Here is a 26,229-nt window from a genome sequence, read left to right on the forward strand (position 1 = left end):
TATGACTTCAGTTCGGCATGTAATGGAATAGACACTTGAGTAGACAATTCACACAATTCAATTGTGAAAGAAAGAACAAAATCACTAAGAATAGTTTCATTTACTTCTGCCTGTATGGCTACTTCATTTTTCGAAATAACACTTGTTGAGCATTCACCTTCCATAATACTTAAATTTTCATCTTTTTTTCTTTCTGCGTCTCTTTCGTACATTTCCTGGGCCAGGTCAGATATGAACTTTTTCTTGTAAGCTTAATCATTTGGAAAAATACTGGGAACGGTATGCTGGTTTTGGAGGTGTTCTGATCTCGTTTTCCAATTAAATGAATACTGCAAGTTCTTATTGCGAGTGTTGGTTCCCAAGATGAATCATCAGCACTTGAAATCAAGAATTAAATATCGATATGAATACGTTTAAAAATAAATATATTATTGTTTATTGTTGCTAATATTATACATAATATATATGTAAAGAACTAAGCAATTATGTAGGCCTACTAAGTTTTTACTTTTAAACATAATAGCACATACAGCATTGAAATTTAAATTATAAATTCCTGTCGTTGACAACTTAATAGTTATTTATAAACATCATGTAATATATACATTCTATTTTTTTACATTACTATATAATAATACTATCATTACAAGCAGTGTAGCACTATTTACTTTCGTCCACGTATACTGCTTGGATCCACAATTAGTGTCGTTCCGCTTCAGTTTTCTGTTTTGGGAAGGAATAAAAACAATATCAGTTGGTATGTTCCTATAAGCATTACTGCATTCAAGAACACAGCAATTTGAGTTACCTTTCCGCTTTTTAGGATCATCCATATTTCTAATCCTTTAAGCTGAGACGTTATGTATATTCATACACTTCAAGCACAACTCTATCGCTGCTGTCCTGCAGTTAGTAACAATAGTCGCCACCAGAGGAGCATGCATGGTGCCTATAAACCTGCAACTCATGTGTAGTTCTAGTCAGCTGTCTCTCTCACCACTCTCGTAGTTGTGCACGTCTCTACGAAACTTCAAGCAGACCGCTGCCCACTAAAATAGTTCTCTATTTAACAATAGAAGTTCGCGCGAATTGTGAAGAACGTATCTATTTCTTAATTTAACATTTTTCCTTTTTTGTTTTCGTGTAATATCTGGAAGGGTCGCCCTTATGAACAAAGCGATTATGCGTATTTTTTAATCCAATGACGGGTACTTGACTTCACGTCATTCATCCTGAGGTCCGCCTCTATTTGTTCGGAATAAATAGCACCGCTTAATGCTCATGATGATCAATGAAGAATTATCATTTCGGTAGGGAAAACGGGAGTATCTAACCTAAACCTATCAATAAGCACCGTTTTATTCCATCACAAATTCCGCCTGGATTCGAACCCGGATTACCAGCGTGGAAAACTATTTATCCGTTCAGCTAACGGTGCTAGTTATGGTAGGTGTTACAAAGTTCGCTTCTGTCAACATATTCTAAAATAATTACACTAATGCTGTTCCTAGACAGAACAAAAGCTGTTACATCGATACAAATAAGATAATTATCACTTTCTGACCTTGACAAGGCTGTTCAGACCCAGAGCAGTCACCAGGGCACCACCAGTCGCCAAGACATAGGATGTTCCGAGTTGCCTGGAAGCACAAAGTTTATTTGTTATCACTTTATCACATAACACGCAACAGAGATCGTGCTAGTAGGAAGTACAAATAAATTATGATACATCTGTGCCTAGTAGATCTTAGTACTAGTCTGTTTTCTTGTTTTCAAATCTCCACTTCATATTCTGTTGTCAACCAATCCGTCGGTATTCTTAGATACATTCATTTGAATACATACGTAGAACGTTCTTAGAGAAATCTTCAGCTCATTTTCCAAAAAATTGAAATGAAAAATATAAAATGCTTCATCTGTGTATGCCACGATTTCTTTAAAAATAGCATTTTAGGCCTGTGAATCGATTTTTTTAAATTCGGTTTACTCATTTATAGGAGCGGATTTAGAAATTTCTGATAGGAAAGGAATCAATATATAATAATAATAATAATAATAATAATAATAATAATAATAATAATAATAATAATAGTAATAATAATAATAACCTAACATGATCATTTTCATCTTCATCTTCAAACAATCGAGGTTTTTAGGCTTAGTGACCTGGTCCGGTCTCATGGTTCGTCCAGAATAATTTTTTAAGAGGGCAACCTTGGCTCCGTTTCCCTGTTGGTTGTCACTTTAAATTCTGTGATCTATTCCTTGTCATTCTCTCAACATGTAGTCGTGATAAAGTTTGAAGAGTGTACGATTACATATGAGAATGTGTTATCATGAACTACTTTCAAAGTTAAATTTTTATTTGTTAATTTGGGAAAAAATACATTGTGAGACGGGTAGTGATCCTGAATTAAAATACTTATTTTTGAGGAAAGCAAGTACACTATCTCTTATCCATGTATGTATTGAACGTTTCCTTGCTTATGAATTCCCAATATTTATTTTTCTTGTAGTTCACTTTATAACACTAGATAAAATATAAGAACTTTGAAAGTGTTAAAATTGTTTTTAAAAAGGTAATATACGTATGGTTTCCATTTTTTAAGGGCCCCGTTTCAGGATCCAAGGTACATTACCTATTTTAGAAAACAACTGTAACACTTTTAAGAATTAGTTCATAAAGTTTTATATTTTATACCCAATACTGTATTTAATTTAATATAATTACCTTACAGTCTTAGATATACTTCTTTATGCTTGTCAACAGATGTTGACAATTAATAAATTAACGTTAAGAATTAAATTATTTTCATTGACACAAAATATGTGACCAGATGCTTGAGCTGAACACAGATGATAAGAAAAATAGTTAATATAGTTATCTCAGTTCATTATAGCTCTTAAAACCAGCCTGTGAATCCATATCTGGACTTCTTGTTGCTACAGTAAAGCTTACGTAATTCTTCATACTTACCACGAGACGCTTACTGCTAACATAGAACTTGTTTTATCAGTTTTTATTAAGCAAAACTTGTCTGGTTCTTTAGATTATAGCTACGTTATTATTATTATAACTATTTTTCCTTAGACATCACATTATGACGAGCAAAAATTTCATGTAGCAGTGAATTCAGTATCTGATGCGATTTATCATGTGCAGGCAAAAGTTTTAAGATCCTATACTCCAGCCGTGGCGAAATGCGATCGTCCGCCGAGCCACTGTGTAACCTGCAACGTGCATAGCACCTATGGAGGGAGGCGGACACCCGAAGGGGAAGTGAAGCAACTGTCTGACTTAGTAGGTAACGGTTTTTCATTATCCTTACGTCAAGCACTTCAATAAAATTTTGTACAGTACAAGGCTACAAACTAATGTTTAGTACCTGTAACAAAGAAAGAAATGAACAAGAAAACATAGGACACATTATCACAACCTAAAATTAATTGTCTTCAGAATGTCTCTGCGACAGAGTTTCAAAATCAGGAATTATGTCACTTACTGCCAGTCGTAGTTCATCACAAAGGTATTTGTCTGTCAGTCGTGATCTAAATTTGGTTTTTACTATTTTCATTGTTGAAAATAATTTTTCACAAACGTAAGTTGTAGCGAACGTGGTTTCAAAAGAGCAAGCGAAAGAACGAAACTTCGAATATTTATTTTTTGGCAAAGATTTGAAAAGTTCAACATTTGTCAAATCCTTACATCTAGCTTTCATTTAACATCATATTGTAAATCTGTGAGTTTAAATTGAAGATCTAACCGCATTATTCGTACATCTGCTGAAAAAGGATCGACGTACAGAGATGATGATGATGATGATAATAATAATAATAATAATAATAATAATAATAATAATAATAATAATAATAACACATAACCTTTTAATGTTTCATCAGTAACATGTAGTAGCTTATAATGCCGTTTTATGTTATACAACTGTTTTCCTCGTAATACTTGTGAACAAATCATACATTTAATATTCTCATCATATTGGCAGCAAAAAATGCGTCCTCTCATCCTACTTGAAACTTTCGTTTTTGTAGAGGTACATGGTTTCGAGAGAGACATTGCGACGATACGCTACTCGCAGGTCAGAGACAAATACAAATGGAACGGAGTTTGACTCCAGTGAGTGAGAGGGTGGGGGTTGGGGAAGGTAGGACGCAAAGGAAATGCACACCTATCGTTGCGAGTCACAATGTGCTCGTGAGTCGTATTTTCGCCACGGCTGCTATACTCTGTTTTTATAGTAGAGGAAGGTCCGAAAGTCTTGTCACTCCCTTTCTATTTAATAAGCCTTATTTTTACCGTGTGCGCAAAACATATGTGTATCTTATCTGTCGCCTTCCATACAAGAAAAGACATGTCGGTGAGATGACCTTGTACTGTGATTCTATTTATTACGAGCGTATCACGACCGATCTTATCTCACTCGAGCGTGCGACATTCGACCGAGTTCAAGCGAGCGATTTAACTCCACTGCAGCACTCTGGTGGGTATACATAAAGTGTCGCCGTTTTCTTCTCAGAGCTGCTAGCAGATTGTTTCGCAAAAACGAACAGTAGTACTCCGCATTAACGTTCTGCCTTGGGGGAATAGTATGCTTTAATATCACATCTCAATTATAGGCAAGAATCAGCGTAATCTTCACATTGGTGGGGGTCTGCCGAACTTGTTGTTCGTGGTGACCCATGATGACGCCACTCGTCCGATTGGATTTTCGGCTGAGGTTCATAAGATCTGCCCCAGGTCCTAACAATTGTAATGGTACCCCGCAAGAAGTCCTCTCCTTTGCGCCCATAGCGCTGCAAGAGAGTACGAGAAGCGTCATATTGCTGTCATTTCTGCATGTCCGTTAAATCATGCGAAATCCATTTTGAGGTAATTTTCCGCATTTTCAGGCGGTCTTCAGGATGTGAAAACAGTCGAAGGCGCCAATCCTGTATCTTGAGCTAACTCACGAATCGTAAAGTTCCGATCCGTCTCTACTAATGCGGACACAGTCTGTACATGTTCATCATTTACTGCTGGGTGACCAGATCGAGGCATGTCCAACACATTTTCGCGTTCTTGTGTGAAGGCTCTAACCCACCTTGCTACCGTTCGGTAAAGTAACGCAGCTGCACCGCAAGTCTTCTACAGTCCTTGCTGACACTGCCGTGCAATGTGACCTCCAGCACATTGAATTTTTAACCAACTTCTCTGTTCCTCCGAAAATATTGCGACTGTAGTCTGCGATCGCTTGCTCACAACTGCTCGTCTTATTGTTGTTACTGTAAGTAACTATAACATCATTGGCAGGGAACGGATTTATATGGACTAAAAATATATGAAATATGTAAATATATATGTAGTTATTTTTACCAAAATATGGAATTAAATATGGATTTTTACCAAAATATGGAATTAAATATGGACTTAAAATTATAAAAAAATGACTATGTACGTTAAATATTGGTACATTTTAATCAAACTAAACAAAAAATATAATGGACGTACCTTATCTTCCAATGTAGTTTCAACAAAACACAATTTTTATTGTCTGTTACCATAACAATAGGTTACAAACATTTCTTTCAAGTGCTGAAAAGTGAATCTTCTTCTATTGTCTCTGAGGATAGATTTATACTGACTAAAAGAGCGTTCGACGTCACAAGAAGTAACTGGTACATAATTCAATTTCACAATGTCTGCTGGGGATAAGTCCAAGTTAATCTTCACTGTTGATTCACCACTCATCACAGCAACAACCTTTTGTAGTTCTTCATATCCAGGGTTTTTTGAAAGTACAGTGTCCACCTTAGCTCTTACTGCATCTGCAACTTTACCTCTACCACGATTCAGTTGTTCCACAGTACTATTTATAATTTCAAAACTTTCAGATAGTGAAAGGTGCCTATTTTGGAGACTTTTGAGCGTTTTTATGATGCATGAAAATGTATGCTGAATGTGAGCTAAGTCATTCTTCACACTTATGTCACAGGTAACTGTTTTCGCAGTATCAATTGAGACTGCATCTTCAGAGTCCAATGCAAGGAGAACATTGTTAATAGAGTCTATATGTTCGGCATAATATTCAACTGCTTCTAGCCATGTACCCCATCTAGTTAAAATTGGCTTTGGTGGCAATGGAATTTCAGGGTACATTTCTTTCAACACGTTAACTCTACTGGGAGCTTTGAGAAATACTTTTTTCACTGATGAAATCAACAAATCTACTTTAGGGAAATTGTCTCTGACCACTTCTGCCACACGATGAAATGCATGCGCCACACAAGTAAAATGAGTCAATTTAGGATATACAACAGATAATGCTTGTCCAGCTTTGACCATATAAGGGGCAGCATCGCTAATAAAGAATAACACATTATCGTACATAATACCCTTTGGCCACAGGATACCCATAGCTTCGTTGAACAGTTTAACTATAGTTTTGTTATTGCACTTTTCTAGAACATCACAATGTAAAAGAATTCGTTCAGAATATTGTTCACTTAACAAACCGATAACTACATTACCAACAAGTCTACCTTCTTTGTCGGGAGTCTCATCAATGGAAACCCAAATTGAACTATCTTTAATTTCATCTCTTATCTTCTGTATTGTCTCATCGTAGATGGATGGAGTATACGTCTTCCTAAGTGTTGACTCATCCGGGATTGTATGTTGAGTATATTTTTCAAGGAATTCCCTGAAGACCTTATTCTTTAGTTTGTAGAGAGGAATATCAGCAGAGATGAGAGAACGGCACAGGTCGATGTTAAACTCAGATCTTACATTCGATGTTGTTGGTTGTGTTAAAAACAATTGTCTCTGCTTGGAATTTAGTTGTTTGTTGGCCTGATGTTTACTAGTTGTAATGTGTTGTTGCACCAGGAACTTTTGTGTAGATGATACTGCACACTGACACAAATTACAAAATAATATTTTATTGTCAGTTGATAAACCATCTTCTTTAAATTCTGAAATGTAACTTGTTAGTTTTGATTTTAAATTGACTGAATGACGTACTTTTGGCATATTTACCGTCTTTATAGTATGATTTACAAAACTGAACCTATGTGTACTCTGACTGGCATTTAACTGTTGAGCTGCACAACTGAAGTCTGTTAAAAATTTTAAATTAAATTAATACAGTTTTGTAACTTACTTTCCCATTGTTGATAGGACTGCTAATTTTCAAATAACTCTGATGTTAAAGGGATTACTGAACATGTGTTTAAATCTCTATTGTTGAAATGTATTTTTAAAAGTTAATGGAATTTTGTTTTGTTTTATTGTTAAACCTAATATAATATGGACTGTTTTATATGAAATATGGAAAATATATGGAAATTAACGAAAATATGTACTAAACTCTAAAATATGGAAAAATATGGAAAATAAAAGTAGGATTTTTCAACCCTACACATTGTGAAACATAAAGATAATGCAAAATATAAATTATATTAGCTTTATAAGTAAATATGTATTTACATATAAATCCTTTCCCTGATCATTGGTATAAACAATATTGCCTTGCTTCTTTGTACGGCATCGCTGCAGCATAGTTGCCACTACTAAAAAATCAACCCATGAATTTACGTGAAAGAAAATGAATTGGGAGAAAAACTTAAAAGCCCTTCCCAAAAAAATATTCGCGGCTTTCCTGTTACAACACTGGCCACATGTAATCAAAAAGCTTTGAGATGGACAGTATTGACCTTATATATAGAAGACTTTTTACCCAATTTAGACGATATTTTGCCGGAAGCTTGCAAAATACGGGACGCTACAAATTAATATTCCACATTCCTCATTGCGGAAAGTATTAAAAGCTATTGGATTTCAGTACAGCAGAAACAAGGACAATAAGTAATATGTAATGGAGCGTGGCGACATTGTTGCCTGTCGCAATGATTTTTCGAGAAAAATGAGAGAATTAGGAAGACTTAAGGCCCATTCACAATGAAAATTAAACATAACCGTAACATTAACACAGAAGTTTGCGCCCAGGCTACCAAATGGGATCATTCACAATGATTCACATAAGCATTGACATAAACATTAGACATTAACATGAAAGTTTGCAAACTCCAAATTTTCATGCTTATGCTTACGTAATTTGCAAACAGAACACAATCGTGGAGCGCTGAAGTATACGACAGAATATGAGGAAATGGCGTCGTTGTTATGTTTCCATGGTTACCAAGTATGTTTGCTGTTATGTTTATGTTCCCATTGTGAATGATGGTGTGACCTCTTGATTTTACCGTAGCGTTTATATTCTTAAATTAACGCTTACGTTATGTTTAATTTTCATGTGAATGAGCCTTTATAATATTTTTAGTAGGAACCAGAACGAGAACGGGAAGCGGAGAACGTTAACATGAAGATTTTTGATTCACAATAAACCGAGAACAGAAAATGTAAAGTCGATATTACGCATTCTGATGTTATTTGTGTACACTTGACTAATGGCGTTCTCTCATGAGTACAAGCTAGTCCAAGGCTTCTAAACTTCTCATAGGTTGTATTAGTATAATATCGAGCTTGTGGGCGAGGGATTGATGGGGAAAGGAGAGCGATTCTGACGTCACAAGATAGCTGAGCGCACCAAAGCTCAAAATGCTTCAAAGCAGTATCTCGTGTTTTTTCTTGTTTATGTTGTTTTGAATTCATTATGCCTGGTCAAAGATGTGCTGTTGCGGTATGCAACAATTCTAACGATAAAAATAGAGTTGTCTTTCTTTACCATTCCTAAAGATTTAGGAATTAGAAAAAAATGGGTAATTGCGTGCAAAAGACAGGATAAATTCAATCTTGATACAAGCAGAGTATGCTCTGATCATTTTAAAGATGACGATTTTGTTCCTGATTTTCGAGCAGCATGAATGAAAATAAAGCCGAAACGATCGAGAATGTTAAGGCCTACAGGTAATTTTAAATAAATCACATCGGCCTATATAAGTAGCCTATGTTAATACCAGCTTTGTATAATTAGATTCATCTATGTTAACCTACAAATGATTTTGTTTCTTTTGTAATCATGCTACTTATACTAACAGTTGTATACCAAAGGGCTGGAGGGTTAATGACTGATACCAGTGATGTTTTTTTCACTATAATTCTCATTATATTGATTTTATATTAACGATTTATGACATTTTGTTATTATGGCATAATCAGTGGATTAATCATAATAGCCTCCAGTTGAAAATTCATTGTTGAGTTATAATGATTATTGTAAATGAACATGTTGTTGACATTTCATTACCGGTACATGCCCCTTTTTCCAAATTTTAGAATGAGATATTAAAATCAATCAGTGTTAGATTTATTATAAACATACATTTAAAACAAAAGCACCACCATCTTGGCCCTCTTTAAATTTTAGTACATTATTCTTTCTTTTGAAGGTTTAATCATGCCATCACCAGCATGGCTAAGTAGCTTCAATAATACTGAAAAATTCTACGATGAGTTTCATGGCAATAACACGATTAAAAAGGGGCGGAATATTATAAAAAGAACCAAAGAATATGTGGCAATGTTCGTACATAACGTTCCACGTGAAATTTTGTTGATTGTACAGTCAAAACTAGGTTCTTTATACGACTCTAGTATGTGAACACAAGACTGGAAACTAGCAGACGAAAACGGACGCGTCCGGACGGCAGACACTGAGAGCAGACGAATTGTTAATAAATACAGAAAAATAATGCAGTGACAAGTGTAAGTAGCCTACAGCTTTTATATATACGGTATAAACACTTTCAACGTATTTATTTTATTCCATGATACGTACAAACTTAGTTTATATTCCTTGTAATGTTTTTATTTGAGGCGATTATGTTTATAATGCACGCTTATCAATTTGAAAATAAAGGACCAATCAGCATAGACTCTTCGCGCGTCATCAGCCAACTAGCTATTTGATTGGCTAATGAAAAACGAGATAACCTATTGAGAGTATAGAAGCCTTGAAGCTAGTCAACAGGTTAACCAATTTCAAAATTTATGGCACGGAATATTTAAGAATTCAATTGAGGTGATAGTTTGGCCACATATACACGTAGCATAATTATATTGTAAGCAATTCTATTGAATTTACAAGCAATGGATGAAGAAGAAATTATGTCACGACCTTCTTGCTACAAAATATACGACAACAACATATATAGTTTTTTGATGACAACAGAATGAATCTAGTATGAAACGAGAATGGCAAAGTTAAAACTTCGCCAACCTTCATGTTCCCGTTCCCGGGTTCCGACAAGCTTCTCGTTAATTGTGAATGCTCACATTTAAATACATTTATTTTAACAATATTTCCGCTTTCATTCTCGATGTCGATTCCGTCACCGATTTATGTGAACCAGCCTGTACCCTCACCCCCTATTACCTGAGATTACCGAGAGTCTACTGTATTTATTTTTATGACTATTAAACTTATAGGATGAATTTGCTATATTGGCCAATATTGTTTCAGAACCGCCTTAAAATTAACCAATCACTGTTGTGTTCCTTGATAAGACGCCTCGTACAATACTTCAGTGTCAATCACAAAAAATCAACAAAATGTAACTTTGAAAATTGCGTTTTCAATAACACTGTAACTTGAAGTAATAAATAAATGTCTGTAAAAACCTTTCGTGTTTTTATTATGTCAATGTAACATTTCAGCTTATCTTACTTTTGAGGTCAAGTATTGTTGTTTCGTATTTCCACCTTGAGTAATTGGCAATAGTATTTATCATGCCGTGTTTTTTGAACTTTATTACAAGGGAATATAGTAATGTCTTCTTATTGCTGTGTTTTATGATAATTTATTATCGAATGTCTGTAAAAACCTTTCGTGTTTTTGTTCTGTTAATGTAACCATCAAGTCGGCCGTGATGTAATATTTCAACTTATCTTACTTTTGAGGTTAAGTATTACTAGTTTTTTTTTTTTTTAACTTTATTACAAGGCTGTTGCTAGGCAGTAACCTGAACACACGTTTCAGCGTCACATTGTTGATAAGTAACTCCATCTGTTAGCACAACCATAAAGCATCTAATAAATGCTATAGAGTTACCAACAACGAAAAAAAAAAAATTGCAAGGAAATATAATAATGTCTTATTGTTGTGTTGAACTTTATTACAAGGAAATATAATAATGTCTTATTGCTGTGTTTTATAATAATTGTTATCATTTACGTAAGTAATTCAGTTTGCAAGTTATTTAATTTTATTCGTTGAATAAATTATCTTATTAAATACATTATATTAGAGTATCTATTTGATATTTACATTGCATTATTAAATTGCACTCGTGGTTTCATCTTATTAGGATCTACTATGAAAAATGAGGGAAAATAGAGGTGATAACGATGACTATAACAACGACGTTAACGATGACGGTGATATTGATAATGACCATATTTATTGACAATGACCGTAATTATAATCACGATGATAATGATTTGTCATACTGAAATAAAACCAGACAAAAATAAGAGTGCGTTTGACTTAATTCGTTATTTCCTCCAATCATGAAAATATTAATTGTTCTGCCAGCTAATTCTTTCTTCATACTCTTTTTTTCTTATACTGTTTAATCTTCCCTTTCATACGACTGCGGATACGGGGGGAGGGGCGATTCATTGGCTCGCACAGTAGACATATCACAAAAATGGGATCGGCATGATATAGGGCCGCCACTGAGACATCACAGGATAATCCTAGACAACAGACAAACATCCAGTTCCGTGGACGGAAGGTAAATTTCTTCCATTGCCCACGCCGGCAATCGAACCGAATGGTTTCGAATTGCACGCGCTATACACACAGCCACAACGGCGGACTAGTTGATTTTTATGAAATCAATTTTACTACGTCAGTGATTGCATAGCATATAAAACTTACGTATTTGTCAATGGTGAATCTCCACTTCTATTTGTGTAGTTGACGATGGCATTGAAAGACTGGTTCACCCACTGCCAGAAAACCACGCTAGGCGTCGTCCTGCGGAAGAAAATATAAAGTTTATTACCCTATCATTAAACATCCAGTATGGTTAATATTATAGTCTTATACATTATCGATATCCCTTCGTTTACTCCTTAGATTTCCAGGAGAAGTGTTGCTTATCATATCTCATTTAAATATGAAACTGTGAAAGAATAGGCCTATGAATTCTAAATACGCCATCGTCCTAGTGGAAAAATGGAAATGTGACATCGTTTTTTTCCGAGTTTACATAGAAGAGCTCCCAATCGATTAAAAATTTTGATCGGTTAACCAGATGCCTTCAATCGATAAATCGACCTGCTAATCGAATTTTAATCGATTTGAAACAGTGTTCTTAAGTTTGAATAAGAACACCTAATATCATGTTATTATAATTCCATATGCTATGAAGAAAAACACGTTTTACACAAATAATATTTAATTATATATATATATATATATATATATATATATATATATATATATATATAGCAAATAATTATTAACAAGCAACCGACACTGATGATGTAAACTTACATAAAATGTTTGAAAAAAACAATGGTTTCCATTTCATACTTACTTACAGTCACATCTCTTTGCTCCAGCCAAACACATCAATACGCTGACAATGCTTCACAAGTTTTTTTTCGTTATTTCAGTTTCTTTAACATAGGATACAGGTTTTACTATAAGTGTTCCAACGTTGATTGAGAAAGTGAACTGGAAGTAGCAATGTTAATAGATGTAAATTCACTTTCAAAAGGACATGTTTAAGGTGATACTGAAGACGTGGGCTTTCATTATAATTGAACGATTTTCCTCATTTCTTACAAAACACAATTTTTATGTCCGTAGCTTTCCACAATCCTTTAATTTAAATCCGAAATTTCCACCAAGCTTCCTACGCAACGATTCATAAGCCATAGACGTTCACAAATATTCAACACTGAATCCACTGATCTCTGAATAACCAACAATCACGCACACATTCTTTGAAAGTGAACTGATCATCCACATCCACCGAAAGCTGAGCTTTGACAGTGTCATAAACTAATGAACAAATTCAGGTGTATGTAAACGAAGCAAGTAATCAATTCCAAGGAATACCATTACTTGGATCATTAAGCCCATTCCAATTGAAGACCACAGGGGAAAAACTTGGTAAGTGCAAAACGGTCGATTTTTTGTTCTAGATGTCATGTAATAGCTCAGGTAGTGTAGATTTGTGTAGTTTAACTGTATAGAATAACAACCTCATTAGTTCAAAGAAATTTGAAGAATAATAAAGCAAAAAACAGTAGAATGTAATGGGGTCTTGAAACTTTTAATTCACTCTTCCGTAAAAACAGTAAAACGTGACTTATCGAATTATTGCGATGTACCGATGTACATATGATATTTCAGTGCAGGAATTCTGCGTTATCATATGATGAAGGATCGGTGGAGCGGAGAAAATTTCTCTCCGGCACTGGGATTCGAACTAGGATTGAATCCTCTCAGTTTAAGCTCCACCTCTTAGTTTCCTTTTTGTGGCCAACTTTCATGCATTGTGTCACAGATGTGTGACAGTGGCACAATGTCCAACACACTAATGTGCAGAGTGTACTCATTACGAGTAACTAAGTGGCCGGGATCAGACGGAATAACATTAACCACTTTGCTGGAGAGACTGAATGTTTGTTTCGGCATTTTGGAACACACTTTGTAACTGAATCGTACAGTACGATTATTTAGTCCTGACAGTCGCCGGAGATGTGCGAGTCCATTTAATTACGCCAAGGGGTGTTTGGGTTAGTCACTCGCTTGCCTTCGGAGCGATCGAATGTCACGCATGCGGTAGAGTGGTATGTTTCCAATGCAGTTAAGCTGTACTTCATTCCTTTACCGACCGCTCGCCCTTATTTCTACACAGGAGCTCTCCCCACTACTCCTATTACTTCCCCTCTTTCGCGTCGCTGAGCTATCAGGACTAAATAATCGGTCTGTACTCGAACGTTGTACTACTGAAGAATTTTGTCATGCTTGCACTAATAGCGATGGTTTCCTCCGTCTGTAAACATTCATAGGTGTAACGTGCATAGTGTGTCTCGGGAACTGAACAAGATGATGAGCAAGGATCAAAGCAAGAACCACACGGGGTCCATTTCCAGTGCGTTGGCATGTTTGTTACGGCCTTACATAAATATCACATCCTATTATATATCACATCATATCATATTAAATCAATTTCCTCAACAAATACGATGCATCTTCAATGTCCTAAATAATTTGATTTGGTCATTCACAAAAAGTAGTTCATGTAAAAAATATTGTTGGCTAATTTAAATTTCCCATTGTGTTACACTTCCTGGACCAGTCCATAAGACATAAATCAATAATAATAATAATAATAATAATAATAATAATAATAATAATAATAATAATAATAATAATCCAGCTACGATTCTAGAACAGAAGATGGATAGTTTCGGCTCCAATGTACGAGTATTATCTAACAATCCAAATACTACTTGAGAGGTCTTCCCGACCATCTTCTTTCTTTTACCTGGTTTGTAATACTTTATTTGTTCATTCTAGTTCTCTATTGTAATCAATTCTTGTATGCCGACAGTTTTTTATGTATTTCTTTTTTAGGTCATCCAATATGACATCACTTATTTTATGATCCAATAACATATATCTGGGAAACCTCATTTCTGCATATTTTAATATATCTCAGAGGTAATGGCTTACATATTGAAATTGCCAGATACTGATTCTGTTGTACATTTTTCACGCCCCCCCCTCCCCGTCTAGAGCACCCCTGGGCTTCCTTAAGAGCGAACACTGCTGTTATGAATATTGATTGAGGAAAGTACCATCATTCCTCACATTAATGCTTTGAACTATTTTATTAAGAATCATGCTTTTGAAACTGACGAATTTTAATCTGTTGAAAACATTAACACTTAGTTCTATATAGGGTGATTCACGAGGATTTACCGTCACTTACGGAGATTATTTCCGAAGACATTCTGAGCAAAAAGTTAGCTACGCACGTGTGTACTAATCTCAATATTAACATACATTAATTTAAAGTTGTTCGTAAAATACCAATATTCTTCAGTTTTAAGGGTAAAAGAATATTACAAATAGAGAATGAACTATTCAGGAGTATCATTTCTTTAATTAGCTAGTATTCTGAAGCAAAAATTGTTGTGAATTCCATAGTTGCTTCGTACAGAATTTTTCTTGATTTTTAACTACAAAATTACATTTTCCTTACGCATTTATCACACAATTGTTACAGATCACGTCACTCTTGTAAATTCTTCAAGACTGCACATTAGGATACATAATTAAACTGTAAAGAATCAAGTTCCTAAAGTCGTATGATCTGTAACAATTTTTGTGGTAAGTGCGTAAAATAATGTAATTTTTAGTCTAAATTGAAAAACAAAATCTGTACAAAGCAATTAACAACACATTTTTAGTTTCGGAATACTAGCCAATTAAAGAAATGACACTTCTGAATAGATCATTCTCTATCTGTACTATCCTTTTACCCTCAAAACTAAAGGAAAAACAAAAGTATTTTGCTAACAATTTCAAATTAGTGTAATTCTGAAAATATTGAGATTAGGAAACATGTCATATAAACATGGCTCCTATTCTCAATATTTAGAGTTACGTTTCGTTATTGGAACGCACTGCTGTGAACGCGTGATCTTGGTCAGCGTGCAGTCAGCAGCCAGCGCGAGCGCTGCGGAAATCAAAGATAGCCGTATGCCAGTGATGTCAAAGCAAGCGCATTTTTCTGACCTTGACGTCGTGCGCGGGCAGCAAGCGCTAAGTATGGAAAGAGGAAGGGTTGTATATGAATGAGCAACCTGTTGGATTAAGAAAACAGTGGTGCACAAACTTCAAACGGAACGTGAAATTTTATGTCGTTATTTTTATATGGCGTCTTTCTGTTTAATATTATCTATATTGTCTGTAAAACAAAAGTACTAACACTGATTTCTTAACATTGCACTTGTATTTTAAATCTTAATAACATAATAGAGAGTTAAGAAGGAATTTTCACTTAAATTCCATAGTAGTATAATATTATACTATATTAAGTGGATGGAACACATCATTCCTAAAGAAAGTGATATTCCAAAGAAAGAGATTGAGTATGACATAATAAGTTGGAATTTATATTGATGGTATTTTTAGCCTTACAAAAGTAATCAATAAACTAGTCAAAACAATATTACAGTACAAAGCAAAGTTACCTAGGCACTGTATCTGTTTTAATTGTAACTAATATTACATAACAAAACTCTTATCGCATTATGCTTTTAAGGTGATATTTGTGAGCAACTTCCTATCATCAGAATATTAAATTATTTTCTCGAAATCTGCTGAAGCTATAGAGCTGACAGTTTTATAACACATGGGCACGTATCTTTTGCTTATGATGTAACAATAGTTGCTTTGTTAATTCATTTCCTTACAAACAATTTCCATGCGAATATTTTCAAAATGTTCAATACACTATCTTCAGTAATACGCATATACGGTATATTAGATTTACGAAAACATTCTGTAAGGCTACTAAATAGATAGGCCTATACCTGAAAATTTCACTTTTCTATACGAAAAGTTGAGAAAATATTTCTTTTGAATAAAAAAATCAAACTTGTGAAAAATGAGCATTAAAATTAAAACTTACATTCTTATAATGCACTTATACTTCTGAGGCAAATCTAAAAATTAACATGGATATAGTTTTAATAAGTTCTCTTCCCTTGATCTATTGAATCAGCGCTGGCCATCCCTGAACATAGCTCGACCAAGCGGCATATACCACCTCTTTCGTCTGTCTCTTTCTTTTCCGCTGTAAAGCGCTCAGGCTCTCCTGGGCTCTAAAGCGCGCGCTTGCTCCTGTGGGCATCAATTGACATGCCTGCCGTATGCAGTTACGTAGAGCGACGAGTGCCGTTCACAAACGTGCGGCCAAGTGTACTCAAGCGGACGGCGACATTTTTAAAAATGTGTTGTAAACTCTCCAAGACTGTAAATTAGGATGGAAAATTGAACTGCAAATAATTAAGTCGGTGGAAGTGGTGTGATTTGTAATAATTGTTGTGATAAATGCGTAAGAATAATGTAATTTTCTAATTAAAAATAGAAAAAGATGTCTGTACGAAGCAACTAAGGAGTTTACAGCACATTTTTAGCTTCATAATACTTGCCAATTAAAGAAATGATACTTCTAAATCGTTCATTCTCTATTTCTATTATTCTTTTACCTTCAAACTAAAGAAAAAACGTATTTCACAAACAATTTTAAATTAGTGTAACTCTGAAAATATTGAGAATAGGAACTATGTTTATATGACATTTTTTGCTCAAAATGTCTTCAGAAATAAGCTCCGTAAAGGACAGTAAATCCTCGTGAATCACCCTGTATTATAAGTATAATTTTATTTTATTCGAAATAGTAGTTTCCATGGCTTGCGATCTCTAGTGTGGGTACCCCTGGCTTCTTATCCAGCTGACAAATAACTATTCGACCTTCAGAACCCCACACTCAATTAGAGACTTACTCCTACAAGGCTATCATTGACATAATGTCTATGTCACCAACCCATCGTGTCTAGACTATGCCGGTACCGTGTTTCAGAATGCAATAGAAGACTGCCAAGATGCAAGTCGGAGTCATTGATCGAGGGAAGTTTCTGCTGAGTTACTTCAGACGTCAGACTCCTAAACAATATTCTTGAACGTTGGTGTTTCGTTATTATTGCAATTTTTATTATTACTTCACATTTTAAACCAATGCTATGTTATTAATTAAATATGTTGAAATAAGTTATCTTCGGTTAACCACTGGATTCTAAGTTCTTCGGTTCAAACCCGGTCGAAGGAGATGGATGTTTAAGGACTAATAAAGGTCTTTAGCATGACTTCCTTTGGAAGGAAACTTAAACCTATAGGTCTCGTACCTTAGAGAAGTATAGTGTGTCCGGATGAAAGGTATCCAAAATAAAAAATAGAATTTCTATAGTCCATAATTAGTTGTCCCAGAACCGGATGTTATTCCGTGTTGGAATTTCAAGTCCATATTGCGATCTATAACGACGAAAAACCGTAACAAACTTTAACTCTGCATAGTCCAGGTCAGCTTACTTAATACCCTAAGGGTGAAACCTAACCATTTTTCCCCCCATTGCTACATATGCTAGTGGATTATGGTGATTTTTCTAGTTTGCAGGTTGAATTTTCTTCTGCCAACTTCGTTTCGAATTTCGGTACTGACAAATGCTACAACTGGTAATGATTTTATAACTTTTATATTGACAGCAGTGACACAAGTTGTCGGTAGTTTAAATTCTGAAAATTCAAATTTTTCTAGATTTCTGAGCCGATTACTGGAAGCTAGTGAAACTCGTACATACTAATACTTAATTAATATCAGTATTAATATTAATAAACAATAGTTATTTTATGTATTGCTTTGTGTTGTGGTTACAATTCAAGATTATAGTGAGGTAGACTATAACATATTTTTCGTGTGATACATGCCCTTGGGTAATCGATAGAAATATCATTTCACATTATAATTAATTTATTTCTTATTTAGACTTCCATTACAATAATGGAGTAAGTATTCTTAAGCATATATTTCAGAGTGGCATTCATTTTCGGAATTCGTACCAATCATTTCACGTGATCAAACGAAATACATTTTTAGGTTAGGTCTCGTGAATCGTAAACTGTTTAATCAAAGCAATAAATTTCATGTTGTCCGATAAAATACATTTCATTTATTTACTTATTTATTTGTTTGTTTGTTTATATATATATATATATATATATATATATATATATATATATATCGTGTTTCTGGACGTGTCTAAAGCCTTTGATTCTGTTGGCCATGAACATATTCTTAGAGCCCTTAAATCATCTGGCGTTCCGCAGAAATTGTTCAGACTTATCGGTTCCTTATTAACTAATAATACAATTCAAATAGAAACTAACTACACAAAAACCAAGCCAATAAGCGTAAAACGAGGCGTTGCTCAAGGATCTCCATTGTCTCCAATACTTTTCAATTTGGCACTGAATTGCATTCTTGAAAATTTAACAGATCATGAAATTAGCAAATAATATGGTTTTACACTTTCCAATGATCTTCAAAACCTAAGTGCTTTCGCATTTGCTGATGATTTGGCTCTCGTTGGAAAAGATGAAAAGTCAGCAACAGCTCTCATTGATATGGCTGAAAGTAAATTAGATGAACTAGGTCTTGAAATTAATACTATTAAAAGCAAGTGTATAATTCTCGAAAGAGGTGTTTTAACTAAAGGAGCTCTCATTTCATTTCATGGATCAGCTATACAAAGTACTGATGATAAATCTGAAACAATTCGATATCTGGGAGTTGATTTTCGCGACAAAATATTCTTAGATAAAAAGAAAATTATAAGAAATTTAACACGTGATCTTAACAATCTTACACAAACTCCATTACTGAAGCCTGATCAGAAATTGAAGATTGTGAATGAATATATATGGCCTGGGTTCATCTATCCTTTGCAATGTGCTCCACTTGATCAGCTCCCTGACAGCTTCCTTAAAGATCTAGATAAAGTAATTAGAAGTGCTGTCAAAGAAATTATATCTCTTCCTGATGATACACCTAATGACATGCTATATTCTTCTAAAAAAGTACGTGGCCTAGGACTTATTAAGACTGAATGGGAAGCTAATATTCAGCATTTTAACATCTGTAAACGACTCTCACAAGTCAGTGATGATAATCTCCTTCTTGTCAGGAATCTTGAAGAGGAGAAGAAAACTGCTCTCGAGCGCCTGAAAATTCCTGAAGCCAACATAACACCTCGAACAACTGGAATACATCTACGTGATGAATTGCGAAAGAGATCGTTTGACTCCTGGTGTCAGTTATCTCATAAGGGGAAAGGTGTAGTCATCTATGAAGAATATCCAAGAGCCAATTCATGGGTCAGCACCAAAAGGAATTTGTCGTCTTCAGAATATATTAATGCAATCAAGATGTCCTGCAACCTTACTGCAGTGCACTCCGTTCCTGGCAGAGCTTTCAGCACGACCCGTTGCCGTCAACCAGGCTGCAACGAGACAGAAACTCTTGGCCACGTGTTTGGCTTTTGTCGGAAAGGAGAGTTATTGTGTAACAACAGGCATCATAGAGTCCGTGGAGCTATCGCCTGTCTTCTTCGGAACAAGGGTTGGGAAGTTTATGAAGAGGTCCACTGTATTTCTGAAGACGACTCTCACAGAAGAGCGGATATAATAGCAATAAACAGGCAACAACAAAAGGCTATTATCATAGATCCAACTATACGCATGGAGAGAGATCTAAACCAAGCTCATCAGGTTGATCAGGAAAAGAGGGCCATTTATGAACCTTGTATTCCCTACCTTAATGCCAAGTATAACATCCCTCTCTTCAATTGGTCAGTGACAGGTTTATTTTTTGGTGGTCGGAGTTCTTTACCAAAATTTACATATCATTTTTTAAAACAATTATCAATATTATCTTTTGAAATTCAAAATATCATCTCGCAAATTCTCAAAGATTCCCTGCAGATTATACAATTTCATTTATACCACTCAGAAGGCCTTAATTAAGGATATGCTAATTTTAAATAAAATCTTTTTTTATCAGTATAATTTATAGTCATCTTCTAAGATTTTATTTTATAATTGATAATCAATGGTGATTAATTATTACACTTTATTTTATAACAATATTCATATTTAATTAATTTTATTTGTTTGCTATTCATTTCCGGATCCTCGTGGTCATCCTTAATTAAGGCCGGGTGAGTTTTTCTCTCTCTTCATTTATTTATTTATTTATTTATTTATTTATTTATTTATTTATTTATTTATTTAATGAGACGTTATCCAGGAACATTATTTCATATTTCGTTTCTTTGATTATAGTATTCAATAAAATATAATTTTTGAACGACTTTGATGATCCACATAAAAAAACAACTACTAACTTTTGCAATGTAAAATATTATGAAGTTTTCTGATTCTAGTCAAAGGTTCTTGTGATGTTTTTCTCTGAAATACACAGCATATAAATTATTATATAATTACGATTTTCAAATCCTCGTGGAAAAGTTGGCAACAAGGCATATTCTGATCGGCCAAACAGGTTGAAGTGAGGATTGTGCTTACGTGATGTTCACAACGCGCCAGCTTTATTGAGGTATGTGAAGCTACATCATTGCTTTGCGGTGTTGCAACTACGTCATTTAATTTTATACGAAAAAATAACAATACTTGACCGAGGGAAGTAGCTTAGACGGTAATGTTTGAGACTCACATTCGGGAGGTTCCGTGTTCAAATCCTGCGGCCGGCCAATCTGATTGGGATTTTTCATGGTTTCCCTAGTCACAAAGGAAAATACAGGATTGGAAATTTACTATGAGAAATGTAACAGTTCATGACTATCAGCCTGATATCGCACTCAGCGAAGATTCTTCTGAGAATATTGAATCGGCGTTTATATTCTAAGATGGAAGGACAGCTGAAAGAGAAGCAGTTTTGCTTCAGGAAGGTAAAGGTACGAGAGAAGCAATTGGACTGCTACGAACAATCGGCAAAAGATACCTAGAGAAGAATAAATTAGTGTATACAGTATTTGTTGACCTAGAAAAGTCATTTGACAGAGTAGATTGGAATAAACTGATAGGGATCCTGAAGAAAATAGGTGTGGATGGGAAAGAGAGAATGCTGTTCTGTAATCTTTATATGAAACAACGAGTCAAAGTCAGGATAAGAGAAGAAATGTCAGAAGGAATTGAAATTGGGAGAGGAGTACGTCAAGGATGTCCTTTATCACCTATCCTGTTCATCTACTTAGAGTATTTAGTGAAGAATGTTTTAGGACAAAGAAGAGGTGATAGTAGGAGGAAGAAGAATTAAAGTGAGTAAGATTTGTTGATGATATGGCACTGTTAGCAAAAGAGAAGACGATACTAAGAGATACCGTATGTTACTGGAGCTAAATGACAGCTCTGAGCAGTATGGGATGAAGATAAATGCAAACAAGACGAAGACTATGGTTATCGGAAGAAAAATAAAGAAGTTAAACATGCAAATTCTAAATGGGACAATAGAGCAAGTGGACAGCTTCAAATGCTTGGGGTGTAGTATAAGCAGTAACATGAGTTGTTACCAGTAAGTCGAAAGAAGGATAGCAATGGCAAAGGCAGCTTTTAATAGAAATAGAAGCATCTTCTGCGAATCTATGGAAAAAGAACTGTGGAAGAACCACTGAATTGCTTTGTGGGGAGTGTGGCATTGTATGGGGCAGAAACATGGACATTACGACGAAGTGAAGAGAAGCGACTAGACACATTTGAAATGTTGATATGGAGAAGGATGGAGCATATAAAATGGCCAGACAGGAAAAGAAATTAAGCTGTGTTGGAAAGAGTGTGTGAAGAAAGAATGATTCTGAAACTGATCAGGAAGAGAAAAAGGAATTGGCTGGGTCACTGGCTGACGTGAGAAGAAACTGCCTATTGAAGGATGCAATAGAAGGAATAATGAACGAGAGAAGAGTTCGGGACAGAAAAAGATACCTTATGATAGACGACATTAAGATACTGTATATAGGTCATATGCGGAGACAAAGAGGAATGCAGAAAATAGGAATGATTGGAGAATGTTGTGTTTGCAATGAAAGACCTACCCTTGGACAGGAAACTATGAATTAATTAATTAATTCATTCATTCATTCATTCATGACTCCTCAATCACCAATATAAACATAAACATAAAAAATAATCTAAATCAGTTGTGTGAACACAAGCCATCTATAACCCAAGACTAGAAAGAGAAACTCAATGATAGTCAATGGCCTACTGATTTACCCCAAAGATCCTACACACGCGAGATGACCATAGATGTTAAAGTGTGTATAAATAAATTCATATAAAAATAGTATTCAAGAAATAGTAGCCGTTCTGAAGATTTTACTAATTTATTTTATTCATCACATGATTTATTATTACTTATAAATGTGTAAGATCTCGTTCTATTCTGTATGTAGTAGACTAGCACAAAATATAAGTTATCCTGTACAAATGCCAGCCTGACCTTCCCGTGATCTACAATGTTTCCACTAACGAGAAAATAGCGGTGGAATCACATCGATATGACTGTTCCAACAGCTCTAGAGGAAATGTCACAAAACATGCTTGTCAGAGGCTAAAAATTGGCAACCCACTACTGGACTACCTAAGGTAAAACGATATTACAGTAGAACTTCTATTATCCGTGGTAATGAAGGGGGTGGAGTGAACGGTTAATCGAAAAATCGGATAATCCGTACTATAAAAGGTGTTCATAAACTAAATGCATAATACAATTTCGTCATTTACTCCGTGCGGATCATAAGTTCACTATTTAAGTCTAGTTTTGAACGTCGGTTTTTAATGGCCAAGGAAACTCTTTATAACAGCTTTCTGTGGAAAGATAGGAATAGTAGAGGTCTCATGTTGTAGATTTACAAATTTGATGTACTTTATATTTTGTTTTTCATTAAATCGCGCACAATTTTTAATTCATATCTCGTATTATGATGAGACAGTTTCTCATTTCCCAAACCACTCAATTACTTGCACTTCTTTTTGTAGCAAATACGCTTTCGTTTGACACCTGTGGAAGATATTTTGCTTAGAAGTTAGACAGTACAACCACTCGAAGACTGCGTAAGGGTAAAGGTTTGTAAAAAACACTCTGCAGAAAAATTTCGTACTAATATAATGCACAGTAGGACTCATATTTTTTCTTCAAAACAAAAAGAGCGATAGAGAAAGACAGTCGGATAATCCACCAATCGGTTAATGCGGTGATGGATAATCGGGGTTTTGCTGTACTTTCAAGTCTCCAACAAATTATCCAAGACATGAAGGACCATGCAGACTTCTCAATTTATGATTGGATGAAATCGAAATAAATGTAGACAGAGACCTAATTTGTGATAGACGTTCATAAAGAATTGTATTTTCAGCACCTCATAATTCAAAGGAGACAATATCTGATCAAAACCTAGAGGTGAATATAATAACATACAGATTAAGATTAAGATACAATTAAATCAGAATAAAAGGCGGTATTTAGGCCTAATGTTCATTAAATTCACAATCATCATTTGTCTTTCCTATTTAAGTCGTCACTGAGACATTCAATAATAACAGGACTCCTGAGCCACGCAGTCAGCAATAATGTTGGCATGGCTGCTCGAATGTGACTTACTTGTAGAAGGTCATCATGAAGCCTGTAATGGTCATGTTCATGGGCACTTGGGCCGACATGCGACCGATGAGCATCATTTTCTCGCCCGTGTCGGGGTGGAACGCCGAGTCGTACAGCTCTTTTGCTTTCCATAGTTGATTCTCCGTTAGATCACCAATGTCACCTCCCGCTCTGCCGAATATGAGAAAAACAAAATATGTTAGAATAAAAATAATTTCATTATTGTAATATACCGTGTTATTTGGGGATATAGGAAAAAAGGATTTAAGGAAACATTATAATATAAGGTAAGTATCTCTAAGTTCGCCACCTTAGAAAAATATTTAATACAATGTACTCCACTGTATTTATTTTTATTTTTTGTTTCTTATTTTTATTGTGTAATCATGTAAATCGTGTTTATTTATCACTTAACACCAATATGTATCCCATTGTGTTGTTTTTTTTTATTATTAGTCTATTTTTTATTCTGTAAATTTTATTCAATTGTCGATTTCTGGTTTAATTATATGAATCCCACTTACTTGTGATCTAATACCAATATGCATTCCAATGTGTTTATTTTTATTCTTACTGTGTACATTTTTTATTGAATCTTCGGCTTCTGTATTTGTGTGATTCGTATCTGATTCTAACAACATTAATTTGTATTCCACTATGTTTATTTTTATTTTACGAGGTAAATTTTTATGTAACTACCTCTTTTGATCTCATTATGTACCTAATTGTATCAGTATGTAATCCGATCCAGTTGTATGTTCAACTATGTAAACAAGTTTTAATCCTGGTTGAATAAAGCCATTATTATTATTATTATTATTATTATTATTATTATTATTATTATTATTATCATTATTAAGCAAATTTATATTTTAAATTGATGATGAAGTCATATTTCGAAAGTATAAAAAATTGCGTTACAATATTGATACTGAAGATAAATAAAAATTTCGTAAAGAATAAGGTACTCCTTCTCGTACAAAAACAAAAGAGACAGGGAGATGCAACTGGCGAAGTTAGGACGCATGTGTTCCCTTAAGTTCGCCATTTGTGTGCCTGTTGTAAATTCAAATAATATTTTAATATATTCAGAGTACCGATGTAATATATTTTAATACAGAAAAAATGATCATAGTAGGAATTAAACAAAGTTTTGTCATTAATAAATTATTACAGGATTAATAATTTTACTATTCCTTTACCTATAAAATATCTAAAATATCACTCATTTAAATACTAAAGTTAAAATGTAATCAATTATTTAAACTGCCAATTATACTGTTTTTGCTGTAAGAAAAATCCTAATGTAAACATAAGCACGTTGCTGTCATAACCGTGATTGGCTCCCAGTCGAAACACTCACACGACGCAGGATAATATAGTTCGTCCCACAATAAGAGATGACATAAAACAGCGAAACCGGGAGACCTGCCAGTCACTTGACCACGCCGAAGTGTTACGAGTCACTGACAGTGTTAGAAGAAGAGTACGGGTGTGTGCTGCTCAGAACGGCAGACAGTTTGAACATTTATAAAAATTAATGGAATTGTCCAGTCTTTCAGCAAAAGTCAACATTAATTATTGTCTTGTTTACATTTTCGTCTTTTAACATTTCTCAATATTAGTGGCATTATCTTTTTGTACGTTTTTTCATTGAAAGAGTAGGAGTTGGTAAAAACTTTTCCTATGAAAGTTGTTTGTTTTGAAGAGCTCTATCAAATGGTACATTATTTGACCCGGACTGTCATTTGAAATTTTAAAGTGATACGCCACTGACCCTACTTCCTGTTAGAGCTGATTAATGAAATCAAGCTCAAGTGAAAGTTCACATGTGGTTTAGTGATAAATTTTTTTGTCTAGAAAATTTTAATGCACTAGATTCCGAAATAAATGACTTACGTGTGGTCCGAATCACCCATTGCCTTTTCGTACGTTTTCTCATAGAAATAA

The 26,229-nt window shown here is 34.6% G+C and overlaps 1 protein-coding gene across 2 annotated transcripts in view; it reads right to left on the minus strand.

Annotated features, from left to right (window-relative positions):
- Sfxn1-3 (Sideroflexin-1-3) overlaps positions 1-26,229 on the minus strand; it is a 71,848-nt gene that overhangs the window by 26,348 nt on the left and 19,271 nt on the right. For both annotated transcript variants that reach the window (XR_011335574.1, XM_069843387.1), the window contains exons 2-4: positions 24,280-24,450; positions 11,895-11,993; positions 1,565-1,640 (exon numbers count right to left, since the gene is read on the minus strand). Coding sequence is in view for 1 of the 2 variants with exons in the window: in XM_069843387.1 (XP_069699488.1) it covers positions 1,565-1,640; positions 11,895-11,993; positions 24,280-24,450 (346 nt within the window). In the remaining variant the exon portion in view is untranslated. The remainder of the gene's footprint in view (positions 1-1,564; positions 1,641-11,894; positions 11,994-24,279; positions 24,451-26,229) is intronic.

This window comes from Periplaneta americana, chromosome 13 (assembly GCF_040183065.1).
Source record: "Periplaneta americana isolate PAMFEO1 chromosome 13, P.americana_PAMFEO1_priV1, whole genome shotgun sequence".
Lineage (NCBI taxonomy): Eukaryota > Metazoa > Arthropoda > Insecta > Blattodea > Blattidae > Periplaneta > Periplaneta americana.